Source organism: Triticum aestivum, chromosome 6B (genome assembly GCF_018294505.1).
Source record: "Triticum aestivum cultivar Chinese Spring chromosome 6B, IWGSC CS RefSeq v2.1, whole genome shotgun sequence".
Taxonomy (NCBI): Eukaryota; Viridiplantae; Streptophyta; class Magnoliopsida; order Poales; family Poaceae; genus Triticum; species Triticum aestivum.
The window spans coordinates 314,582,253-314,603,706 of NC_057810.1; the positions used below are offsets into that span (position 1 = coordinate 314,582,253).

The 21,454-nt window shown below is 52.8% G+C and overlaps 1 protein-coding gene across 5 annotated transcripts in view; it reads left to right on the forward strand.

Moving 5' to 3' along the window:
- The window catches only part of LOC123137052 (protein PHYLLO, chloroplastic), a 50,895-nt gene extending 29,962 nt beyond the window's left edge, over window positions 1–20,933 (forward strand). For all 5 annotated transcript variants that reach the window (XM_044556601.1, XM_044556603.1, XM_044556604.1 and 2 more), the window contains 12 exons: window positions 13,502–13,627; window positions 13,701–13,838; window positions 13,909–14,017; window positions 17,763–17,915; window positions 17,998–18,261; window positions 18,364–18,531; window positions 18,693–18,836; window positions 18,918–19,379; window positions 19,511–19,807; window positions 19,887–20,044; window positions 20,155–20,262; window positions 20,458–20,933. In XM_044556601.1, the coding sequence (XP_044412536.1) occupies window positions 13,502–13,627; window positions 13,701–13,838; window positions 13,909–14,017; window positions 17,763–17,915; window positions 17,998–18,261; window positions 18,364–18,531; window positions 18,693–18,836; window positions 18,918–19,379; window positions 19,511–19,807; window positions 19,887–20,044; window positions 20,155–20,262; window positions 20,458–20,719 (2,389 nt within the window). In that variant the 3' untranslated portion in view covers window positions 20,720–20,933. The remainder of the gene's footprint in view (window positions 1–13,501; window positions 13,628–13,700; window positions 13,839–13,908; window positions 14,018–17,762; window positions 17,916–17,997; window positions 18,262–18,363; window positions 18,532–18,692; window positions 18,837–18,917; window positions 19,380–19,510; window positions 19,808–19,886; window positions 20,045–20,154; window positions 20,263–20,457) is intronic.
- Window positions 20,934–21,454: the final 521 nt, after the last annotated feature.

Below are 21,454 nucleotides of genomic sequence, written 5' to 3' on the forward strand. Positions count from 1 at the left end.
GCTCGTTGGACCAAGTGTAGCGCCGCCCGTTGAGGTAGATCTCTTTGAGCGCGAGGTCGTTGGTGAGACGGCGAAATTTGCCCATCATACGCCGGTTGATGTTGCCCGTGTTTTTGTCGTCGTCGCGGAGGATGAGATTGAAGTCGCCGCAAACCATCCATGGTTCAGGGCACCCAACAGGATCTCGCGAAGCTCCTGCAGGAAGGCGACCTTGTCGGCATCTTCCTGGGGTCCGTATACCACCGTTAGCCACCAAGGTGTGCCTGTGGCTGTGGTCACCTTAGCGGTGATCGCATTGGTGGTGAACATTGGGTCTCACGGCCCTGCTCTTCCACGCCAGCAAGATGCCGCCACGCGTGCCATCGGCCGGGAGGTATGTGTAGTCATCGAACTCGGAACCAAGCGCATCCAGGACAATAGCCGAGTAGATCAACTCCATTTTTGTTTCTTGGATGCATACAATGGAGGCCCCGGTGGTGTCCAGCAGCGTCCGGATAGCAAATCGCCGAGCCCGCGCGTTCATGCCGCGTACATTCCAGATAGCAACCTTAAGGCCGTGATCCATAAGAACAGGATCGACGGGTAGACGCGCGTGGACTGGTCTAGCCTTCACATGCAATGTCGACACCGCCGGTCGCAGCCGATGCCATGCAGACTGGGATCTCGCGGTCAACCAGTGTGGCAATGGCCTTGAGGACCGTCAGGGGTAGCGGTGCCGCGAACATGTCGTCGTAGGCTTTCATCTCAGCGGCAGTGATCTTCTGATCGATCCCGATGATCCCCAGAGTGCGCAGGATTTGCACGTGGGCGCGCCGCTCTGCCGGGGGGGGGGGGCGCTCGGTTGGCAGGTCGTGGCTGCAGATCGTCCACGGCGCGGGGCGAAGTTGAGGGGTCGGCGTGGCTTCTTTCCCGGGACCGGCAGGGCGGCGTTGAGGTGTTTCGTGGCGGAGGCCAGAAACTCTCCAAGGGTCCATGGTTGTGGCGTGGTGCGGCCTCGGGATCGCCGCAGCGTAATTGGGGGCGAGGCGAAGCGGCTCGGCGTGCGGCCACTTGGGCTTTGGTTTGTCCCGGCCCCCGCGTTTGGGGATAGCAGGGGAGGTGTGGGTGTGGGCCGCTGCAGAATCACGATTTGGCCAGCTGGGCTGCGGGCCGGCTGCGCGGCAGCAGGTGGGGGCGGCCCATCATCATGGGCGGGAGGATTGGCGCCGAGGGAGGGCGTTTCCCCGCCCGAGGCAGCGCGTGCGGGTTTGGTGGCGGCGGACTGGTCAGCGGAATCCAGCCCCACCTCTGGCTCGGGTGGGGTGGTATCTCCACTTTGTCCCGACCGGGTCACTGGTGCAGCAGGTCCCTCTTGTAAGGCGACAGGCTCACCCATGGCAGGGGCCAGATCCCGACAAGCCGGTGCGTCAGGGGCGGGCGGGCTTTGCCCCACAGAATCGTCATTGGGATCGTTGCCGGCCACCAGATTTGAACTCGCGGCCGGTCGCGGATCGACACGCGGCCTGACCGGGCACAGGTGGGCGTCTGCGGCGACCACGTCAGTGCAGCCAGACGGGCCCTCAGTTGTCCGCTCCTTTTGCTTTCCTTTGCTTTTTCCTCTTCTGGCATGGTGACGCGGGCGGTGGCCCCCTCGTTGTCCAGGCCAGGGCATCGTTCCCGAACGCAGCGGGTTCGCGGGCGGAGTCGCGCCGAAGCCGACGCCGGTAGGCCACGCCGGCGATGAGGAAAGGCCATCAGACCTTCCCTGCCTAGCGACGCGCCAGCCCAGGTCGTCCATGGCCATGCCGTCGGCCCGGCCGGGGGCAGCCGCGTCCGTGCGCCTGCGCTTGCGTCCGCGGCGGCGCGCGCGGCCTGGTCCGCTGTCGGGGGCGGGGTCGCGGTTCCCGCCGGCGCCGCGCTCGTGGTCTCGCCCTGCACCCGAGGGCCTTGTAGCCGCCGGCGGTTTGATCATGACGGAGCGGGCGAGCGCGATGGAGATGGGGTAGGTCAGGATCCTGATGGTGGGCGCGTCGGAGTCCAGGGCCGCCGGCACCTGTTCGACCACCTCAAGAATGGCAGCGCGATGGATCTTGTCGGGGTCGTGCGTGCGCCCGGATAGCCGGAAGGTGGCGAGGTCGGCGCGGGAGCGGGTGTGGGGGTGGAGGCGTTCGATCCAGCAGCTTTGCCCGAGGATGTGCTCGGCGGTGGAGAGGTGCCATGCTTGTGCGGGGACACTGCGCAGCTCGAGTTCAACGTGAAATTCGAACTCGCTGCAACCGGCGTGCGCGAGCTTGCACCAAGGCCGCATCGAAAGGGAGAAGCGTGGCGAGCGGATGAAGTGGTCGCCAACAAGCCGCTCCTTGATGGCCAGTGAGCTGAACAGGATCAGAAAGTCTTCCGGGTGGTGGCGGTGGACGGTGAAGTCGCCGTCGGCGAGGTCGAATGAGTCCCAGAGCAGCGCAACAACCTCGTCGATGGAGACGGACGGGCGGTTGCCGGTGATGGACGCGACCATCGCGCGGGACAGAACCGTCTCCGCGTCCTCCATCTCGATGGTGCGTGCCATGATGATCCGCACAGGCTCCGGTGTGCGCGCGCCGACCGTAGGAGTCGCCGTGGCAGGCGTTGTGAGGGGCGGCAGGGAGGTGAGCGCGGACGACGGCTGCACGCGTGCCGGGGCGGCCGGGTTGCTGTGCGGTGGCCGAGGTGACACCACATCCCGGCGACTGGGGTCGCAGGAGTGGGAATCGTGCCCAGACTGCAGGCATGTGCGGCACCGGATGTCGTTAGTGCAGTCGCGCACCCGGTGGCGATGGTCCAGGCAACAGAAGCATAGCCCGGCTACCTCCTCGGGCGAGGGGCTCCGGCGGCGGTGCGCCGGCGGGCTGGGGGTGGCCGCCTGTCGTGGGCGACGGCGGCGGTTGCGACGCCGAGGGAGCTGGTATCCATCCTCGTCCAACACGTTCCCGCCAGAAACACGGTGTACCTCCGAGCGGGGGCCAAGGCGGTGTCTGGCCGGCAGCCTGGGGCGCGCCGCCGAGGAGCCGTGGGCAGGCGGAGGAGCCTGCCTCTGCGGGGCCGGGGGAGGCGGCGGGGTGCGGGCGACGTCGCTGTACGAGCGCGCCGGGGACTCGCTCTCCGAGCTGAGTCAGCGGTCACCAGAGGACACGCGCTCGCCGGAGAGGGTCGCGCGGCGGTCGACAGGGTCAGCACCGGAGTCCGCCATGGCAGGGGGGAGGGGGGGGGCAGGGTGGGGAGAGGGGGAGGTGGGGGGGGGGCAGCCGGCGAGGGGTCACCGGCGGTGGGTTGGTGGCTAGTTGGGTAGGGGAGAGCTAGGGAGCGAAGAGCGGAGCGCGAAGCGGAGCCATCCAGCGCCTCTCAATTGTACTCACTTCAATAATGTCTGGATGTGTTTCCTCAGAGCTCGGGAATTGTCTTGTTCATCCCTTGCATATTATAGTTCATCACGAAGCTCTTGTAGCTTGGTGGCAGTGATTGGAGAATTCTGTCAATGACACTATCATCAGGAAGATTAATTCCCAGTTGAATCAAGTGATTATTATACCCAGACATTTTGAGTATGTGTTCATTGACAGAACTATTCTCCTCCATCTTGCAGCTATAGAACTTATTGGAGACTTCATATCTCTCAATCCGGGCATTTGCTTGAAATATTAACTTCAACTCCTGGAACATCTCATATGCTCCATGACGTTCAAAACGTCGTTGAAGACCCGGTTCTAAGCCGTAAAGCATGGCACACTGAACTATCGAGTAGTCATCAGTTTTGCTCTGCCAGACGTTCTTAACGTCGTCAGTTGTATCAGCAGCAGGCCTGGCACCCAGCGGTGCTTCCAGGACGTAATTCTTCTGTGCAGCAATGATGATAATCCTCAGATTACGGACCCAGTCCGTGTAATTGCTACCATCATCTTTCAACTTTGCTTTCTCAAGGAACACATTAAAATTCAACGGAACAACAGCACGAGCCATCTATCTACAACAAACATAGACAAGCAAAATACTATCAGGTACTAAGTTCATTTTTAAGTTCAATTAATCATATTACTTAAGAACTCCCACTTAGATAGTCATCTCTCTAGTCATCTAAGTGACCACGTGATCCAAATCAACTAAACCATAACCGATCATCACGTGAGATGGAGTAGTTTTCAATGGTGAACATCACTATGTTGATCATATCTACTATATGATTCACGCTCGATCTTTCGGTCTCCATGTTCCGAGGCCATATCTGCATATGCTAGGCTCGTCAAGTTTAACCTGAGTATTCTGCGTGTGCAAAACTGGCTTGCACCCGTTGTAGATGGTCGTAGAGCTTATCACACCCGATCATCACATGGTGTCTGGGCACAACGAACTTTGGCAACGGTGCATACTCAGGGAGAACACTTCTTGATAATTTTTAGTGAGAGATCATCTTAAAATGCTACCGTCAATCAAAGCAAGATAAGATGCATAAAGGATAAACATCACATGCAATCAATATAAGTGATATGATATGGCCATCATCATCTTGTGCTTGTGATCTCCATCTCCGAAGCACCGTCGTGATCACCATCGTCACCGGCGCGATACCTTGATCTCCATCGTAGCATCGTTGTCGTTTACGCCATCTATTGCTTCTACGACTATCGCTACCGCTTAGTGATAAAGTAAAGCAATTACAGGGCGTTTGCATTTCATACAATAAAGCGACAACCATATGGCTCCTGCCAGTTGCCGATAACTTCGGTTACAAACATGATCATCTCATACAATAAAATATAGCATCACGTCTTGACCATATCACATCACAACATGCCCTGCAAAAATAAGTTAGACGTCCTCTACTTTGTTGTTGCAAGTTTTACGTGGCTGCTACGGGCTTTTAGCAAGAACCGTTCTTACCTACGCATCAAAACCACAACGATAGTTCGTCAAGTTAGTGCTGTTTTAACCTTCGCAAGGACCGGGCGTAGCCACACTCGATTCAGCTAAAGTGAGAGAGACAGACACCCGCCAGCCACCTTTAAGCACGAGTGCTCGTAACGGTGAAACCAGTCTCGCGTAAGCGTACGCGTAATGTCGGTCCGGGCCGCTTCATCTCACAATACCGCCGAACCAAAGTATGACATGCTGGTAAGCAGTATGACTTGTATCGCCCAACTCACTTGTGTTCTACTCGTGCATATGACATCTACGCATAAACCAGGCTCTGATGCCACTGTTGGGGAACGTAGTAATTTCAAAAAATTTCATACGCACACGCAAGATCATGGTGATGGCATAGCAACGAGGGGAGAGTGTTGTCCACGTACCCTCGTAGACCGTAAGCGGAAGCGTTATGACAACGCGGTTGATGTAGTCGTACGTCTTCACGATCCGACCGATCCAAGCACCGAACGTACGGCACCTCCGAGTTCAGCACATGTTCAGCTCGATGACATCCCCGGGTTCCGATCCAGCAAAGCTTCGGGGATGAGTTCCGTCAGCACGACGGCGTGGTGACGATGATGATGTTCTACCGACGCAGGGCTTCACCTAAACTCCGCGACGATATGACCGAGGTGGAATATGGTGAAAGGGGGGCACCGCACACGGCTAAGGAACGATCCGTAGATCAACTTCTGTGTTCTAGGGTGCCCCCCTGCCCCCGTATATAAAGGAGCAAGGGGGGGAGGCCGGCCGGCCCTAGAGGGCGCGCCAGGAGGAGGAGTCCTCCTCCTCGTAGGAGTAGGGCTCCCCCTTTCCTACTCCTACTAGGAGGGGAAAGGAAGGGGGAGAGGGAGAAGGAAAGAGGGGGGGCGCCGCCCCCCCTTCCTAGTCCAATTCGGACCAGAGGGGGAGGGGGCATGCGGCCCATGCTGGCCGCCCCTCTCTCTTCTCCACTAAGGCCCATAAGGCCCATTACTCTCCGGGGGGGGGGGGAGTTCCGGTAACCCTCCGGCACTCCGGTTTTCTCCGAAAACTGCCGGAACACTTCCGGTGTCCGAATATATCCGTCCAATATATCAATCTTTATGTCTTGACCATTCCGAGACTCCTCGTCATGTCCGTGATCACATCCGGGACTCCGAACAAACTTCGGTACATCAAAACTTATAAACTCATAATAAAACTGTCATCGTAACGTTAAGCGTGCGGACCCTACGGGTTCGAGAACTATGTAGACATGACCTAGAACCATTCTCGGTCAATAACCAATAGCGGAACCTGGATGCCCATATTGGTTCCTACATATTCTACGAAGATCTTTATCGGTCAAACCGCATAACAACATACGTTGTTCCCTTTGTCATCGGTATGTTACTTGCCCGAGATTCGATCGTCGGTATCCAATACCTAGTTCAATCTCGTTACCGGCAAGTCTCTTTACTCGTTACGTAATGCATCATTCCGTAACTAACTCATTAGCTACATTGCTTGCAAGGCTTATAGTGATGTGCATTACCGAGAGGGCCCAGAGATACCTCTCCGACAATCGGAGTGACAAAACCTAATCTCGAAATACGCCAACCCAACATGTACCTTCGGAGGCACCTGTAGTACTCCTTTATAATCACCCAGTTACGTTGTGACGTTTGGTAGCACCCAAAGTGTTCCTCCGGTAAACGGGAGTTGCATAATCTCATAGTTTCAGGAACATGTATAAGTCATGAAGAAAGCAATAGCAACATACTAAACGATCAAGTGCTAGGCTAACGGAATGGGTCAAGTCAATCACATCATTCTCCTAATGATGTGATCCCGTTAATCAAATGACAACTCTTTTGTCCATGGCTAGGAAACATAACCATCTTTGATAAACGAGCTAGTTAAGTAGAGGCATACTAGTGACACTTATTGTTTGTCTATTTATTCACACATGTATTATGTTTCCGGTTAATACAATTCTAGCATGAATAATAAACATTTATCATGATATGAGGAAATAAATAATAACTTTATTATTGCCTCTAGGGCATATTTCCTTCATCTTCTCCTTCTATATGTAGATGACATGATCATCACTAGTGACGACTTTGACTACATTGCCTTTGTTAAGGCTCGCCTTCGCGACCCGTTCCTCATGTCTGAACTTGGTCCACTTCGCTATTTTCTTGGGATTGAGGTTTCTTCGACCTCTGATGGCTTCTTCATCTCCCAGGAAAAATATATTCAGGATCTTCTTGCTCGAGCCGCTCTCGGTGATGACCGCACTGTTGTGACTTCTATGGAGCTCAATGTTCAGCTTCGTGCTTCTGACGGTGATCCTCTTCCTAACCCCACTCGCTATCGCCACCTCATTGGGAGCCTTGTCTATCTTGCTGTTACGCGGCCTGACATCTCCTATCCTGTCTACATTCTCAGTCAGTTTGTTTCAGCCCCCATCTCTGTCCACTATAGTCACCTCCTCCGTGTTCTACGATATCTTCGTGGCACGATCTCTCATCGCCTTTTCTTTCCCCGCTCCAGCTCTCTCCAGCTCCAGGTCTACTCTGATGCTATGTGGGCTAGTGATCCACTCTGATCGGCGCTCGCTGTCTGCTTACTATGTCTTTCTTTGTGGCTCTTTTATTGCCTAGAAGACAAAGAAACAAACTGCAGTGTATCGCTCGAGTACAGAGGCTGAGTTGCGAGCGATGGCTACATTGACGGTTGAGGTGATCCGGTTACGATGGTTACTTGCGGATTTTGGTGTGTCTGCTACTACTTCGACTCCCTTACTGTCACACAGCACTAGTGCTATTAGTATTGCGCGTGATCCGGTGAAGCATGAGCTCACCAAGCACATCGGTGTGGATGTCCACTTGTGCGTGCTGCTGTGCAGGATCAGATTCTAGCTCTTCACTATGGGCGTGTTTGGTTTCTTGTACTGCACCTGGCTCGCACCCACGATGCAGTTATCTCGTTGTTTGGTGTGCTGTAGGTCCAGCTGGGCCTGGCCTGACGGATGCAGAAAGGGCCTCCCAGCCAGGCTGAGCCGAAACGCAAGTTTCGGCCGTTTCCGCGAGCCTGCACCCACGCGTGCACCCACGTCTGCACCCACGCGTGCTGTTTCACGTAGGGGGTCGAGATCCCCTCGCATTAACCCCCCGTCCGTCCATCGCTCCTCCTCCCATCCCCTCCGCCTGGCCTCAGATTCGCCACCGCCGACGGCTCCTCGTCCTCGTCACCGCCGCCGCAGACGCCGACTCCTCGTCCTCGCCACCGCCGCAGGCTCCTTGTCTTTGCCGCCGCCGTCGCCTCCTCGTCTTGGCCGCCGCCGTTCCTTTTTGCTGGATCCCGCGTCGAGCGACTACCGGAGGCTCGTCGCGACTGGATCCCGCGATGGTCAGGGGACGCTGGTCCACGAGTAGACGAGGTCATGACGAGCGCCGCATGATCTGGATCTCGTGGCATCGGTTGGTGCAAGATCAAGGAATGGCAGCAGAATCCAGATCTGCCATGCCCATAGTTCGTTTCTTCTGTTCATTTGGTCCCTGTCAACATCCTCGTGAGCAATGATCCATTCAGTTTGCTTGGAATTTTTTTGTTGTGTATGGAGTGGTATATCTTGATAATCTAGTATTCCATATATGTGTGGGATGATTTAAGGAATTGATTCCATATATATATGTGTGTATGTTGTCTTTGTAAACAAAGATTGTCTGTTGATTTTATCCGAAAGAGACATGTTTCTCTTGTTTGCTTCAAACAATATGACTAGTTTACCAAACAACATTTCACTCAGCCCATGACGCCTCATGCAACCTACCAAACACATATTCACCTTGGCCAATCCGAACGCACACAAGCAACCAAACACACATCTCAATGTACCATTGCATTACCCCAGCCAGGCCACACTCAGCCAGCATGCTAGATGCGATGCAGCCAAATGTGACCCGGGCAACCAAACACGCCCTATGTGCCCTTTGAGTTACAGTTGGCGGACTTCTTCACAAAGGCACAGACTCGAGCGCAGCATGGCTTCTTTCTCTCCAAACTCAGTGTTGTTGATCCACCATGAGTTTGAGGGGGGGGGGGGGGGGGGTTAGATGTGTATAGTCCCCTTTTTGTATATCCCCATTGTATAAGGGACTTCCTGCATTTTACCTCACATGTACATGTATTGGCCTTTGCCCCACTGTGAAAGTTAGTTGCTCATTATCCAACACTGGTAACCTCCGGGAGGTGTCTATTTTTTCGTTCGGCAACTCCATTTTGTGCTGGGGTCCCAACACAAGTGGTTTGATGAACCATTCCCTCAGAGATAAGCATCAAAAACATAATTAATATACCCTGTCCCATTATCCGAGCGAAGAATTCGAACCTTCTTGTCAAATTGAGTGGCCACCATTTTGTGGAAGTCCTGGAAGCATGTCAGAACTTCACTCTTATGCTTCATCAAGTAGATCCACGTCATCCGAGTGTGACAATCAATGAATGTGACAAACCATCTGAAACCACTCACAGAGGTAACAGAACAAGGACCCCAAACATCGGAATGAATTAATAAGAACGGCTCATTACTTCGGAGACCAGTACTAGGATAAGTTACTCGGGTATGTTTGCCAAACTCACAAGCATCACACACTAATTTGCTTTGATTTGCTTTCTTAAATAACTCAGGACACAAAAGACTCAAACTCCCAAAAGAAAGATGTCCTAGGCGACAATGATACAACAAAATCTCTGCCTCAACACCTCCTACAGCCACAACGAGCGCGGTTTCTCCTTGATCAATATACCACAGTCTATCACGCCATGTTCCAGTTCCAATCATCTTCCCAGTCCTCTTTTCCTCGAAAAAACAAGCATCCTCATCGAATATGACTCTGCACTTGAACTGTTTGATAGCAGAACTCAGTTAAAGGAGATTGACTGGAATTGAAGGGACATGCAAAATTGAAGCTAATGCTAGTGATGATGTGCATTCTACAGAACCTACACCCTTGATTAGTTGAAAGGTTCCATCAGCTATCTGAATGGTCTCTGAATAATCATGTGGAGTATAAGATGCAAATGCATCAAGGGAACCAGTAACATGTCTAGATGCCCCTGAATCTATAATCCAGTCAACATGAGGATGCAAGAGCCCAAGCCGGAGTACCTTTGCCCAACCTTTGCCCACTTGTGCATAGTTGGCATAATTACCAAAGTGATCCACCTGAGGTATCGTGCCAGATCCCTGTGAACTTTCTGATGTATGGCTCTTCTGGCATTTCTCCCATTGTGCTGCTTGCTCGCCTGTAAGCACGATGTGTGATGTTTCCTCTGCAGCAGTATAGGCTCTAGTGCTGACATCACCTCTGCCACGTCCACCACGGCCCCCACGATCACCACCTCGTCCTCCACGGCCCTCATCTCGGCCTCCTCGGCCACCACCACGGGTCGCGCGTCCGCATCCTCCAGATGGTGGAGCATAACACTCATAGCTCAGATGTCCTGTCCTTCCACAATTGTAGCATTCCTATTGTCAGCCCCATACGCTGACCGAACGGGATTGCTGCTACCCACCATCATCCGCAAGCAAATCTCCTCCTGGACCGTTGCTGAAATTGCCTCTTCCATAGTAGGCAATGTTGTCTGGTGAAACATGGCAGCCCTCCTTGGCTCAAACTCTGTTTCAGCCCCTTTAAGAAGTGTGTAACCCTTCTACGTTGCTGCCAAGCCTCACCAGCCTCAATATCACTAGAACATGTCAATTGCAATGGATCGTAGTGGTCCAAATCAGACCACAGTTGCTGCAGCTCACTGGCGTACTCTTGGACAGTTTTCTCCCCTTGCTTGAGTTCATCCACCTTACTCTGGACCTCCACCATCATCATCACATTGCCAGCCCCAGAGTACATATTGCTCAACGTTTTCCAAATCGCTGCTGCACTTGCAATTGCTTCAATCATCCGAGCAATCGATGGAGAGACGGAATTCATCAACCATGCTGCAACCACAGAGTTGGTGGTGTTCCATACTCGCCAATCAACACTTGTTCTATCTGCAGGTTCTATGAATGTTTCCTGCACACAGTGCTCTACACCCGTTGTCCTGGAGATCAACTTCGCCCTCCTTGACCAGCTCAGATAGTTCTTGCTCCCTTCTAACTTCAATTAATTCGGCATCAGCTCCAGCTTCAACTCGGGTGTTCCCACTGAAGCTTTTGATCCCATTACCGAAAAAGGCTTCCGCCCCGCTTTATATATAAAGCAAAGATCAACATCACCAAGTACAAACGCACGCCACCACAACACAGGCACACACCCAAGGCAGGATACAAAGGCGCTGAGGGCAGCAACACCACCCCTAACACTAACGTGAAGAGGCCGAAACCGCATACGACGAACCGTGGGCTCCCAGACGGCGCCTTCAGGAAGGATACGACACCGGAGCGCCGCCACCGCCCGATACGAGGATCAGAGTTTCCCCTCGAGCCGCACGAAGGGTAGTGAGAGCCGCGACGACGCCTTCAAGAAAGGAACGAGCTTCGCCGCCGCCGGTCCGTCCGAAGAAAGAACAGGTTTTCACCCCGGACAACACTCACCACCACCGATCGCCACACCCCGGCTACCACGCCGCCCACACGGCCATGGCCACCGGGTAGCACCCAGCCACAGGCTCGGCCCAAGAGCACCGCGCAACCTCCACCCCCAGGGCCGCCGCCCCGGCATCCAAGACCAAGACACCACCACACCCGAGATCCGCCGCTACCCCAACCAAAGAGACGAGCGGAAAGATCCCGCCTTTCCAACTCCTGGACATCCCCCAGCGCCGAGACCCAATAGGCCGGCCAAAACGGGCCTCCATCGACTCGTCCTGCCGCGCCGGGCGCGAGACGAGCTCGGTCCTGCGGCACCATGTGAGACGAGGTCGGTCCTGCTGCACTGTGCACGAGACGAGCTCGGTCCAACGGCACCGTGCGCGAGACGAGGTCAGTCCTGCCGCGTCGGGCGCGAGACGATCGATGGACCGCAGCTGGGAGAGGGTCAGCCCTTCGATAGAAGTAGAGCCCGGACGACGAGGAGATGACGCGAAGGTCGACACGGTCTGACCGCAGACGAGCCGACGCCGGAGAAAGCCAGCCGTCGCCGCGGGCAGAGCCGCCGAACCACCGTGTAGCCGCCGCGCCGCGGGCAGAACGTCGGAGAAAGCCAGCCGTCCCCGCGGGCAGAGCCGCCGAACCACCGTGTAGCCGCCGCGCCGCTGGACGGCCGCTGCATGGACCATACAGCACCGACCGCCCACGGCCGGAGCAGCAACCATGACGGGCCACTGCCCCACCCCGTGCCTCACGCCGGATTCCAGCCATGAGACCAGGCCGGGCATGCGACCACCTGAAGCCACTGCTCCGCCGCCACCATCCGCCCCCAGAGAACCAACCAGAGCTGGAGAAGATCGACGGAGGTCCTCCCGAGCCGCCCGCAGCCCACCGACGCCCAGATCTGATCCAGGACGCGGCCACGGGCACGCAGCCGCCGCGTTGCGGGCAGCAGCCGCCAGGACGCCGCCGAGCCGCGGCACGACGCCGACCGGAGCCACCGCCGCAGCACCGCCAGGCCCCACGCGTGCCTGACGCCCCCAAACAGGCGGGCCACCCCGCGTCGCCCAGATCCGAGCGGAGGAGGAAGAAGTCCCCGCCGCCAGCCACCGCAGGGGCTTTGCCCTGGCGGATCCGGCCGGCGGCGGCGGGGGGAGGAGCGAGGGAAGGGGGTTAGAGGCGGTGGACGGCGGCGCCACCCGAGCCGCCCGCGGGGGTGGCTGCGCGGGGGAGAGAGGGGGGAGGTGTGCGCTTCTTTCCTACGTAGTTTATTCCAGTGGAAGGCCTTGATCCCATTATCCCCATTGCCATAAGATCCTGCAGCAAACTTCTCGTATCACCTTTTGTAACGAGTGTGGATTCTCCCTGAGCCTCCTTCTCCAGCTTATCTTGTGCTGCTTTCCTTGCAGCTTCAGCCTCCTCACGACTCATCTCTGCTGAACACAAGAACAGAGCCCTCCCGGCTGCTGCACTTCCTCACACAAAAGAAAACAACAGGGAGTATACCCAGCAGCTGTCTTCTTCCTCCCCTTACTCACATCACCGTGAGCAGTCTTCTGGCTGCAAATCCCCTTCTTCCCAGCCTTTGAATCGGCCGTCGGCCAGCCTCACCAGCTGCACGGCAGGGAGCAGCTCTCCACCTCCACGCACAGTCAATTCTCCCCCCTCACCTCCAGCCACCATGGAGCAGCACTCCTCCGCAGCCCCCGCGGCCACCACCTCTTGGAAACCTAGCTCTGATGCCATATTGAACTTGGGGAAAAAATATCTGCCCCCCGCCCCCCCCCCCCCCCCCCCCCTGCCCGCCCGCACACCCTCTCCCTTTTATTAATTCTTTTCTGTTTAGACCCTGTACAACTAGAGTATTACACACACACACCAACATTGATAAAATGGTGTCTGTTAAGACTTCTGCCAGTTTTACATAATTGGTTACGGAGTCAGCTTTGTTATATGATGAAGTACTTCTTAGTGTTGACTGCAAAATTTTGTGTCTCACCGATGTCACCGGTTGTGTTGCAGAGTGAAGCATTTTTTGGTTCAAACAAAAGCAGAACTTCATGATACATTGGTGAAGACCCATGCAGAACACCTTGATTGTGTGGTGGAAGTAGAGAACCAGATTGATGAGAATGCCAACTTTCATAGGTTTACATCCAAATCTGTTCTAACAGTAATTTAGTCTACCCTGTGAGTTTATATGTTTCTCCTTGTTCTGCAGAACTATAAGTATGTTCGTTGATAATACTGCAACCCACTATCTGGATTATCTTCTCGGGGGTCTGTATTCTAGCACTACGAGTGATTTAGATCGCACGTACAATACGAAAATTCATGCAATAGAGTACATGTTGTACAGGTATGTCCATAACCAATTAATATGCAGACCACTCATTCCTGGCATTACCCTCCAACCTTCTTTTGCACAGAATCCAGCTTTCTGCACCTCGTACTTCAGGAATTTCAGATAGCAGTTGTTTCCATGAAGGCTTCATTCTGAAGCTACGTATGGATGACAACATTGTAGGATTTGGTGAGGTTTGTTTTTATCACCACTGCAATTTATATGGCATCTTTTATTTATGCTAACTTAAGTTGCCATTTTGAGTTGCAGTAACAACAAAGCCTTTCAGTCCCAAACAAGTTGGGGTAGTGTATGTTAGTTATATTATGTTTCATGTAGCCTGTATATTTTCTTCACACTGTATGAGGGGTTTCCTGCATATTTACCACATGCACATTTATATATATAGGTAAAATTGGATGTATCAATGTTGTCTTGGGAGCCTGTTAAGGCTCGTTGGATCATCTTATAGGTGTGTATCTGTTATGGCCGGCTGGCTTAGGCCCGCAAGTTATCTTAGTTTTTATTTTCAGATTAGGCAAGTTATCTTAGGCAAGTTATCTTAGGTTGATTCTTCTACAAGTTATCTAGGATATAAATATAGGTTGTAAGACTCTTTTTGAAGGCAAGCAATAAGAAGAATATTATCTCCTATTGCCCGGCTCCCTGAGGAGTCGTAACCCTAGCCGCCAACAGCCCTAGCCGCCGCCCTTCTCCTAGCCGCGACGGCGCCCTGCCGCCGGCGCGCCCGATCCTCGCCACGTCTCCCTCCATCCTTCCCTTACCACCTACGCCCTAGACCTGGTAGAGTACTTGATCCTACCAATTTGGTATCAGGTAACCGGGTTTCGACCATGTCTCCGCCAATTCCACCGCCACCACCACCGCTGCCCGCCAACTCCTCCACCACCGTCGCCTTTGCGCCGGGCGTCACGGCCTCGCTCTCGGCGAGCACCACTGCGTCGCTCTCAGCGCCGGTCCTAACGGCACCCGGCACCACGCCGGGCCAAGGGCAGCCACAGGCCCCCGTCCAACACTCGCCGCCGCCATCACCTCCCCCGCAGCCGCAACAGTTCACGCCGGAGGCCATGGCGGGCGTCCTCAACGACCTCGTCACCGCGGTTCAAGGGATCCGCCTCTACCTGGCAGGTCCGTACGGGCCGCCCCCACCACTCCATCCAGCCATGGCCGCGGGTCAGCAGGCGCTTCCGTGGTACTCGGCACCGGGGGCCATCACCGGACTCCATCCAGCCATGGCCGCGGGTCAGCAGGCGCTTCCGTGGTACTCGGCACCGGGGGCCGTCACCGGAGGCTACCCGGCGCTCCCCGCCCCAGCGGCCGCACCGCCGCCTTGGGCGCAGTGGCCGCCGCAGATCGCGCCGGCAGCCCCGCCACTTCTCGCCACCACGGGGCCGCAGTGGCCCACCTGGACCGCGCCGGCCGCGCCGTCCTCCGTCGCGCCCTACCTTCCAGCGGCCTCGGAGCAGGGTCCTCCACCGGCCCCGCCCAGCCCTAACCTGGGCACCGGCGCCTCGGAGCAGGGCCAGACCCAGCAGCTTCTTCCGGCGTCACCGCCGGCCCCCACGCCGCAGGCGCCGGTGCAGCTCCACCAGGCGCCGCCGCCATCGACAGTACCACCACCCGCGCCTAGGGCTACGGGTCGGCCCCTGCACCAGGTGCAGTTTCCACCGTCACCATCGCCGATCCCCGCTTGGGCGACCGGCTCGTCTTCGGGGCCGGTCTACTCCACGGCGCCGGAACACCCGACGCCCTCCCTGCGGTTTGATCACCCCTCCAGCTCGGCGAACTACGCCCCGGCGCTTCCCGACCCAGCATACGCGCCGGCGGCAACTACGGCCGCCCCCGGGCACGGCGGGCCGACACCCCCTCGCTTCGCCAAACTGGACTTCGCCACCTACGAGGGCACGGAGGACCCCCTCAACTGGCTCAACCAGTGCGAGCAGTTCTTTCGAGGGCAGCGGACGCTCGCTTCGGATCGCACCTGGCTCGCGTCCTATCATCTTCGAGGCGCAGCGCAGACCTGGTACTACGCCCTCGAGCAGGACGAGGGCGGCATGCCACCATGGGAGCGCTTCCGGGAACTCTGTCTCCTCCGGTTCGGGCCTCCTATCCGCGGGAGCCGACTGGCGGCCCTCGGCCGCTTACCCTTCACATCCACGGTGCAGGACTACGCCGACCGCTTCCAGGCCCTGGCGTGCCACGCGCCGGGCGTCTCCGCAACTCAGCGCGCCGAGTTATTTGTGGGCGGTCTACCGGACCATATCCGCGTGGACGTGGAGCTTCGGGGACCCCAGGATCTCCAGTCGGCCATGTATTACGCCCGCGCATTCGAGCGCCGCGCGGTGGCCATCCAGCAGGAATCACCGTCCCAGACTGCTGGGTCGCTACCCGGACCGGATTCCGCGCAGGGTCGGCCTGTGCAGGCTTCTGCGGCACCCCTCGCCGCGACCGCGGGGCGCCCGTTCCGCCGGCTCACCCCAGCTGAGATACTCGAGCGTCGCCGCCAAGGGTTGTGCTTCAACTGCGACGAACCCTACAAGCCCGGCCATGCCTGCCCGCGACTCTTCTACCTGGAGGTGGCAGACTACATTCCGGAGGACGCCGTCGCCGCCGACCTGGCCGCCCCAGATGTCGAGAAGGTGTTTGACGCTGGTTGATTACCTCGAAGAGTTCAAGCAAGCGCTTCCCCACCTTACAGCTCGAGGACGAGCTGTTTGTGCAGGCGGGGAGAAGTGTTATGGCCGGCCGGCTTAGGCCCGCGAGTTATCTTAGTTTTTATTTTCAGATTAGGCAAGTTATCTTAGGCAAGTTATCTTAGGTTGATTCTTCTACAAGTTATCTAGGATATAAATATAGGTTGTAAGACTCTTTTTGAAGGCAAGCAATAAGAAGAATATTATCTCCTATTGCCCGGCTCCCTGAGGAGCCGGAACCCTAGCCGCCAACAGCCCTAGCCGCCGCCCTTCTCCTAGCCGCGACGGCGCCCTGCCGCCGGCGCGCCCGATCCTCGCCACGTCTCCCTCCATCCTTCCCTTACCACCTACGCCCTAGACCTGGTAGAGTACTTGATCCTACCAGTATCAATGTGTGTGTGTATATATAGGAGAAAACAAATCTATCAACCAATCCCTGGTTAACTGCTATCTTGGCCGTTCAATGCTTTGAGATGCGCATTGGAAATTCCATTTCTCTTCCCTTTCTCCATTTTCTGGTTACTGGCGCTCCCACATCGAGACATCCCTGTCTCTGTGCAGCAGTCTGCTGATTGCAGCGGCTTGGTCGGCTTAGTGCGTCTCCACCTTGAATGGGTGGCACAAGCTGAATGATTCCCAAAATTAGTCTTAATAAAATGAATAATTCTCAAAATTAGTCTTAATAAACTCCAAATAATATTCCAACATTTTTCCAACTATTTTTATTTTGAACAAGTTATATTATCTTCTCTCAGAAGGGGAGCCTTGGCGCAGTGGTAAAGCTGCTGCCTTGTGACCATGAGGTCATGGGTTCAAGTCCTGGAAACAGCCTCTTACAGAAATGTAGGGAAAGGCTGCGTACTATAGACCCAAAGTGGTCGGACCCTTCCCTGGACCCTGCGCAAGCGGGAGCTACATGCACCAGGTTGCCCTTTTTTTATATTATCTTCTCTCATTAATTTTCTTCAGTGAAAAATATCTGAATATTCCGGAAAAATTCAAAATGTATTGAAACCATGATATGCAATAAATGATTCTATTAACATCCTAATTTATAAAATTGGGATGTTACAACCTTCCTATTTTACATCTTACAGAGTAAGGTTATTCGAGTTAACGCCTTTTCAGTTTTTTCGTACTAAAGTTGTACTAAAGCTGTGACAAGTAATATGGATCGGAGGGGGTACTTCAAACTTAAGTATTTTTTATACATTTCATATAACAGGTTGCACCAATCGAAATTCACCAGGAGGATATAATAGATGTTGAAGAGCAACTTAGATTTCTGTTTCACAGAGTGAAAGATTGTGAGCTAGATGTTGTTCCTTTGTTGAGAGGGTCTTTCTCCAATTGGATATGGACAAGCATTGGGATTCCTGTAAGAAACTCAAGAAACTTGGTGACCATTCATGTCTGACATCTCAAGAGATTGAACTCCTCTCTTTCTTTTTCCTTCTCAGCCTTCTTCTATATTTCCATGTGTCAAGTGTGGTCTGGAGATGGCTATTCTTAATTTGCTGGCATCACAGCGGAAATGTAGATTATCTGAAATTCTCACTGGTTCCAACCCCTTAGTAAGAGATCAGAGTCTGGTGGAATATAATCAGAACAGTTCTGCAGGCATACATATCTGTGCACTCTTAGACTCCGACGGTACTCCGATGGAGGTAGCACTTGCTGTGACTAAACTTGTTGATGAAGGCTTTACCACAGTGAAACTGAAGGTAGTTCTTCCACTTGTTCAATTGAACTTTTTTTTGTTTAAAAATATTATATCTGCTAATCAAGCAATATGAAGAAAATTCTTTCTAAAATCTCTTGTGAAGGTTGGACGTCGTGCAAGTCCTGCTGAAGATGCAGCTGTTATTCAAAAAACAAGAGAGGTTGTAGGATATAAGATCAATATCCGTGCCGATGCAAATGGAAAATGGACATACAAGCAAGCAATTGAATTTGGATCCAGAGTAAAAAGCCTTTGTTTGCAATACATTGAGGTAACCTACACTTTATTTATCTGCTGTATTAGAAACTTCAAAATAGAGAAAATGTGAAACTCGCCTTCCTTTTGCTGCACCTTATTATTATAGTGCTCTCATTTCCCAAGCGACATTCATCTTGTTCTTTCTTGGGAATCTTCATGTTTCGTACTTGACAGGAACCAGTGAGCTCTGTACATGATCTCATCAAGTTCTGTGAAAACAGTGGTTTGCCTGTTGCTTTAGACGAGAGTATCGACAACCTTAAGGGGGATCCAATCCAAAAGCTTCATCAATTTGTACATCCAGGGATAGTTGCTGTTGTGAGTACAAACTCTGTGAGCTATTTTTCAAGCTTCTCCTTTCATTTCTATATTTCACCTTGTTTCCATCTTGATGGTCAGGTTATAAAACCCAGTGTTGTTGGCGGCTTTGAGAATGCAGCTCATATAGCAAAGTGGGCTCACATGCATGATAAGATGGCTATCATCAGTAGTGCGTACGAGAGTTCTGTAGGTTTGGCGACCTACATACAGTTTGCATATTATGTTGACAGGCAACATGACCTAATCTCCAGATTAAAGAGATATGATTCATGGGGAACTGTGGCTCATGGGTTTGGAACATATCAATGGTTAACAGAAGATGTATCAGAACAAAAGTTACAAATTCTTGTTCCCCCGCTTGGTGATGGAATGGGAGCTTCAGTGGAAGATGCCCATGGCTATCTCCACCACTTAAATATAAATGATGAGAAGATTGAAAAAACATATAGTGAAGAAAAATTAAACTCATATGCTATCGAAGTCGATGGGAATCATTTTTCTTATGTAGTTAAGGTTCAAGAGGCTGGTGATTGCACAAATGTAAGTATCGCTCAACTTATTTAAAAGAACGTAGTTTATGTGCCTACCTTGTTGTACAAGATATACTGTTTCCCCCTAGGAGATAGGATAGTGCTGCTGCAGTAACCAGTGCCATGATTTAACCCATGTAGGATAAGGTCGTTCTTTTTCTTCATGGATTTCTTGGCACAAGTGAGGACTGGACTCCCATGATGAAAGCTCTCTCTCCCAGTGCACGGGTCATCGCCGTTGATCTTCCTGGCCATGGAGAGTCCCAAATTCTGCAACGCGATGATGGAAATTTCAATCAAATCTCTCTTACAATTCAATCAGTTGCAGACCTGTTGCTGAAGTTGATATGCGATATAACTGATGGAGAGGTGGTTGTTGTTGGCTACTCAATGGGTGCAAGGATTGCACTCCAGATGATACTAAATGAAAATCACAAGGTAATCTTGTCAAGATTGCAGCTTCTTTCTTTCTTTCTTTCTTTATTTGAATGATCCTAAGGTAGTCTTGTCAAGACAGATTAGTGGAGCTGTTTTGATATCGGGGAGTCCTGGACTGAGACATGAAGCAAGTAGAAGACGACGTACTGCTATTGATAAATCACGAGCTCAATTCCTGTTGACTTATGGACTGGAATGTTTTATCAAGACATGGTACTCTGGAAAAATGTGGACCAGGTTGAGGAATTAACTTATTTGATTTCTTGACTCTACGGTAGGAAGAAATTTTGCATAACATGTACTAGTATTTGACATGCCTTTTCTTTTTGGAACCTTTTCTGTTGCAGTCTAAGAGAACACCCACAGTTTGATTCCCTAGTGAGGACACGCAGAAAACACAGTAACATCACAGATCTATCTAAGGTTCTGGCTGACTCGAGCATAGGGAGACAAAAGTAAGATTAGCTTCTACTCAGTAAGATTTCCATTTAGCAATATTCATGTGACCATAAGATATTCAGTTTATCAGTACCGATGAATTGGTAAAACATGGCGCACTGATAGCATAGGTGACAAACAGTTTCATAGGTGCATTGCATTGCATTTTGCATGAGAAGAAATGCAACCTCATGTAAGTTTCCATGTATCAGGTCCCTGTGGGAAGACCTGAAACACTTGGAGAAGCCTGTCCTCATCGTTGCAGGTGAGAAGGACGTAAAATTTAAAGAGATAGCGGAGCGAATGTGCAGCGAGACAAGAGAGAACGGCGAACGTGAAGCTGATTGTCGTAGCAATCAGGAGCTATGTGAAATGATCGTTGTCCCGGAGAGTGGCCATGCTGTGCATGTTGAGAACCCTCTCCCCTTAGTTAGAGCCGTGAGGAAGTTCTTGGTAAGGCTACACCAGCCTTGACGATTTAGTATCCGTGGATTACAAAGCAATAGACTGTGAGAAATTTTTGAACTACCAGCTTGGCAGGCTGAGTGGTCGGATTATATTTGTGGGCTATAAATGTTGCCGGAAGTAAGGGGTTTTCTCTGTGTCTCAGTCTGCCGTTGCGTAGGGGTTGTAAGTTTGTCACTCGGTTGTTGGTGGCAGCCCGTGCTAAGCTTCGTACCTTGTATTCTTGCGCGAGTCATGAGCCCACAGGAATTACAGGAGTAGTTGGCCCGTCATTCAACAACGACAAGATTAGGAGGATAGTGGTATTCCCAGCCTATTAGAATTGGTGCTTGCATTTTTTGAATTTATTTTAGTCCTTCCGGCGATGTTCGTTCAACGGGACAGATACGTTTTCGTCGAATACAAAGATGTCTGTGGTGATTTCGTCAATCTCAAAATGATGTGTCGGCTTAGTCTAGAAGGTGCTCATAGGGGTAGGGTATGTATGAGCGTCTGCGTCTATATTTCGTCAATCTCATAGGGGTAGGGTATGTATGAGCGTCTGCGTCTATACTATGTTTAAAAAAAGGAATGACAAAGCTTTAGTCCCAAACAAGTTAGCTGAAAACCCATAAAATCCCGAAAACCCATAAAATCTTGAAACCAACTCATAGTTCTGGAACATGGATAGTTAAGTTCCACGCATCCCTATATATGGCTAGTTCTTTGGTAATATTTCAGTCCTTTAGATCTCTTTTTACGGAC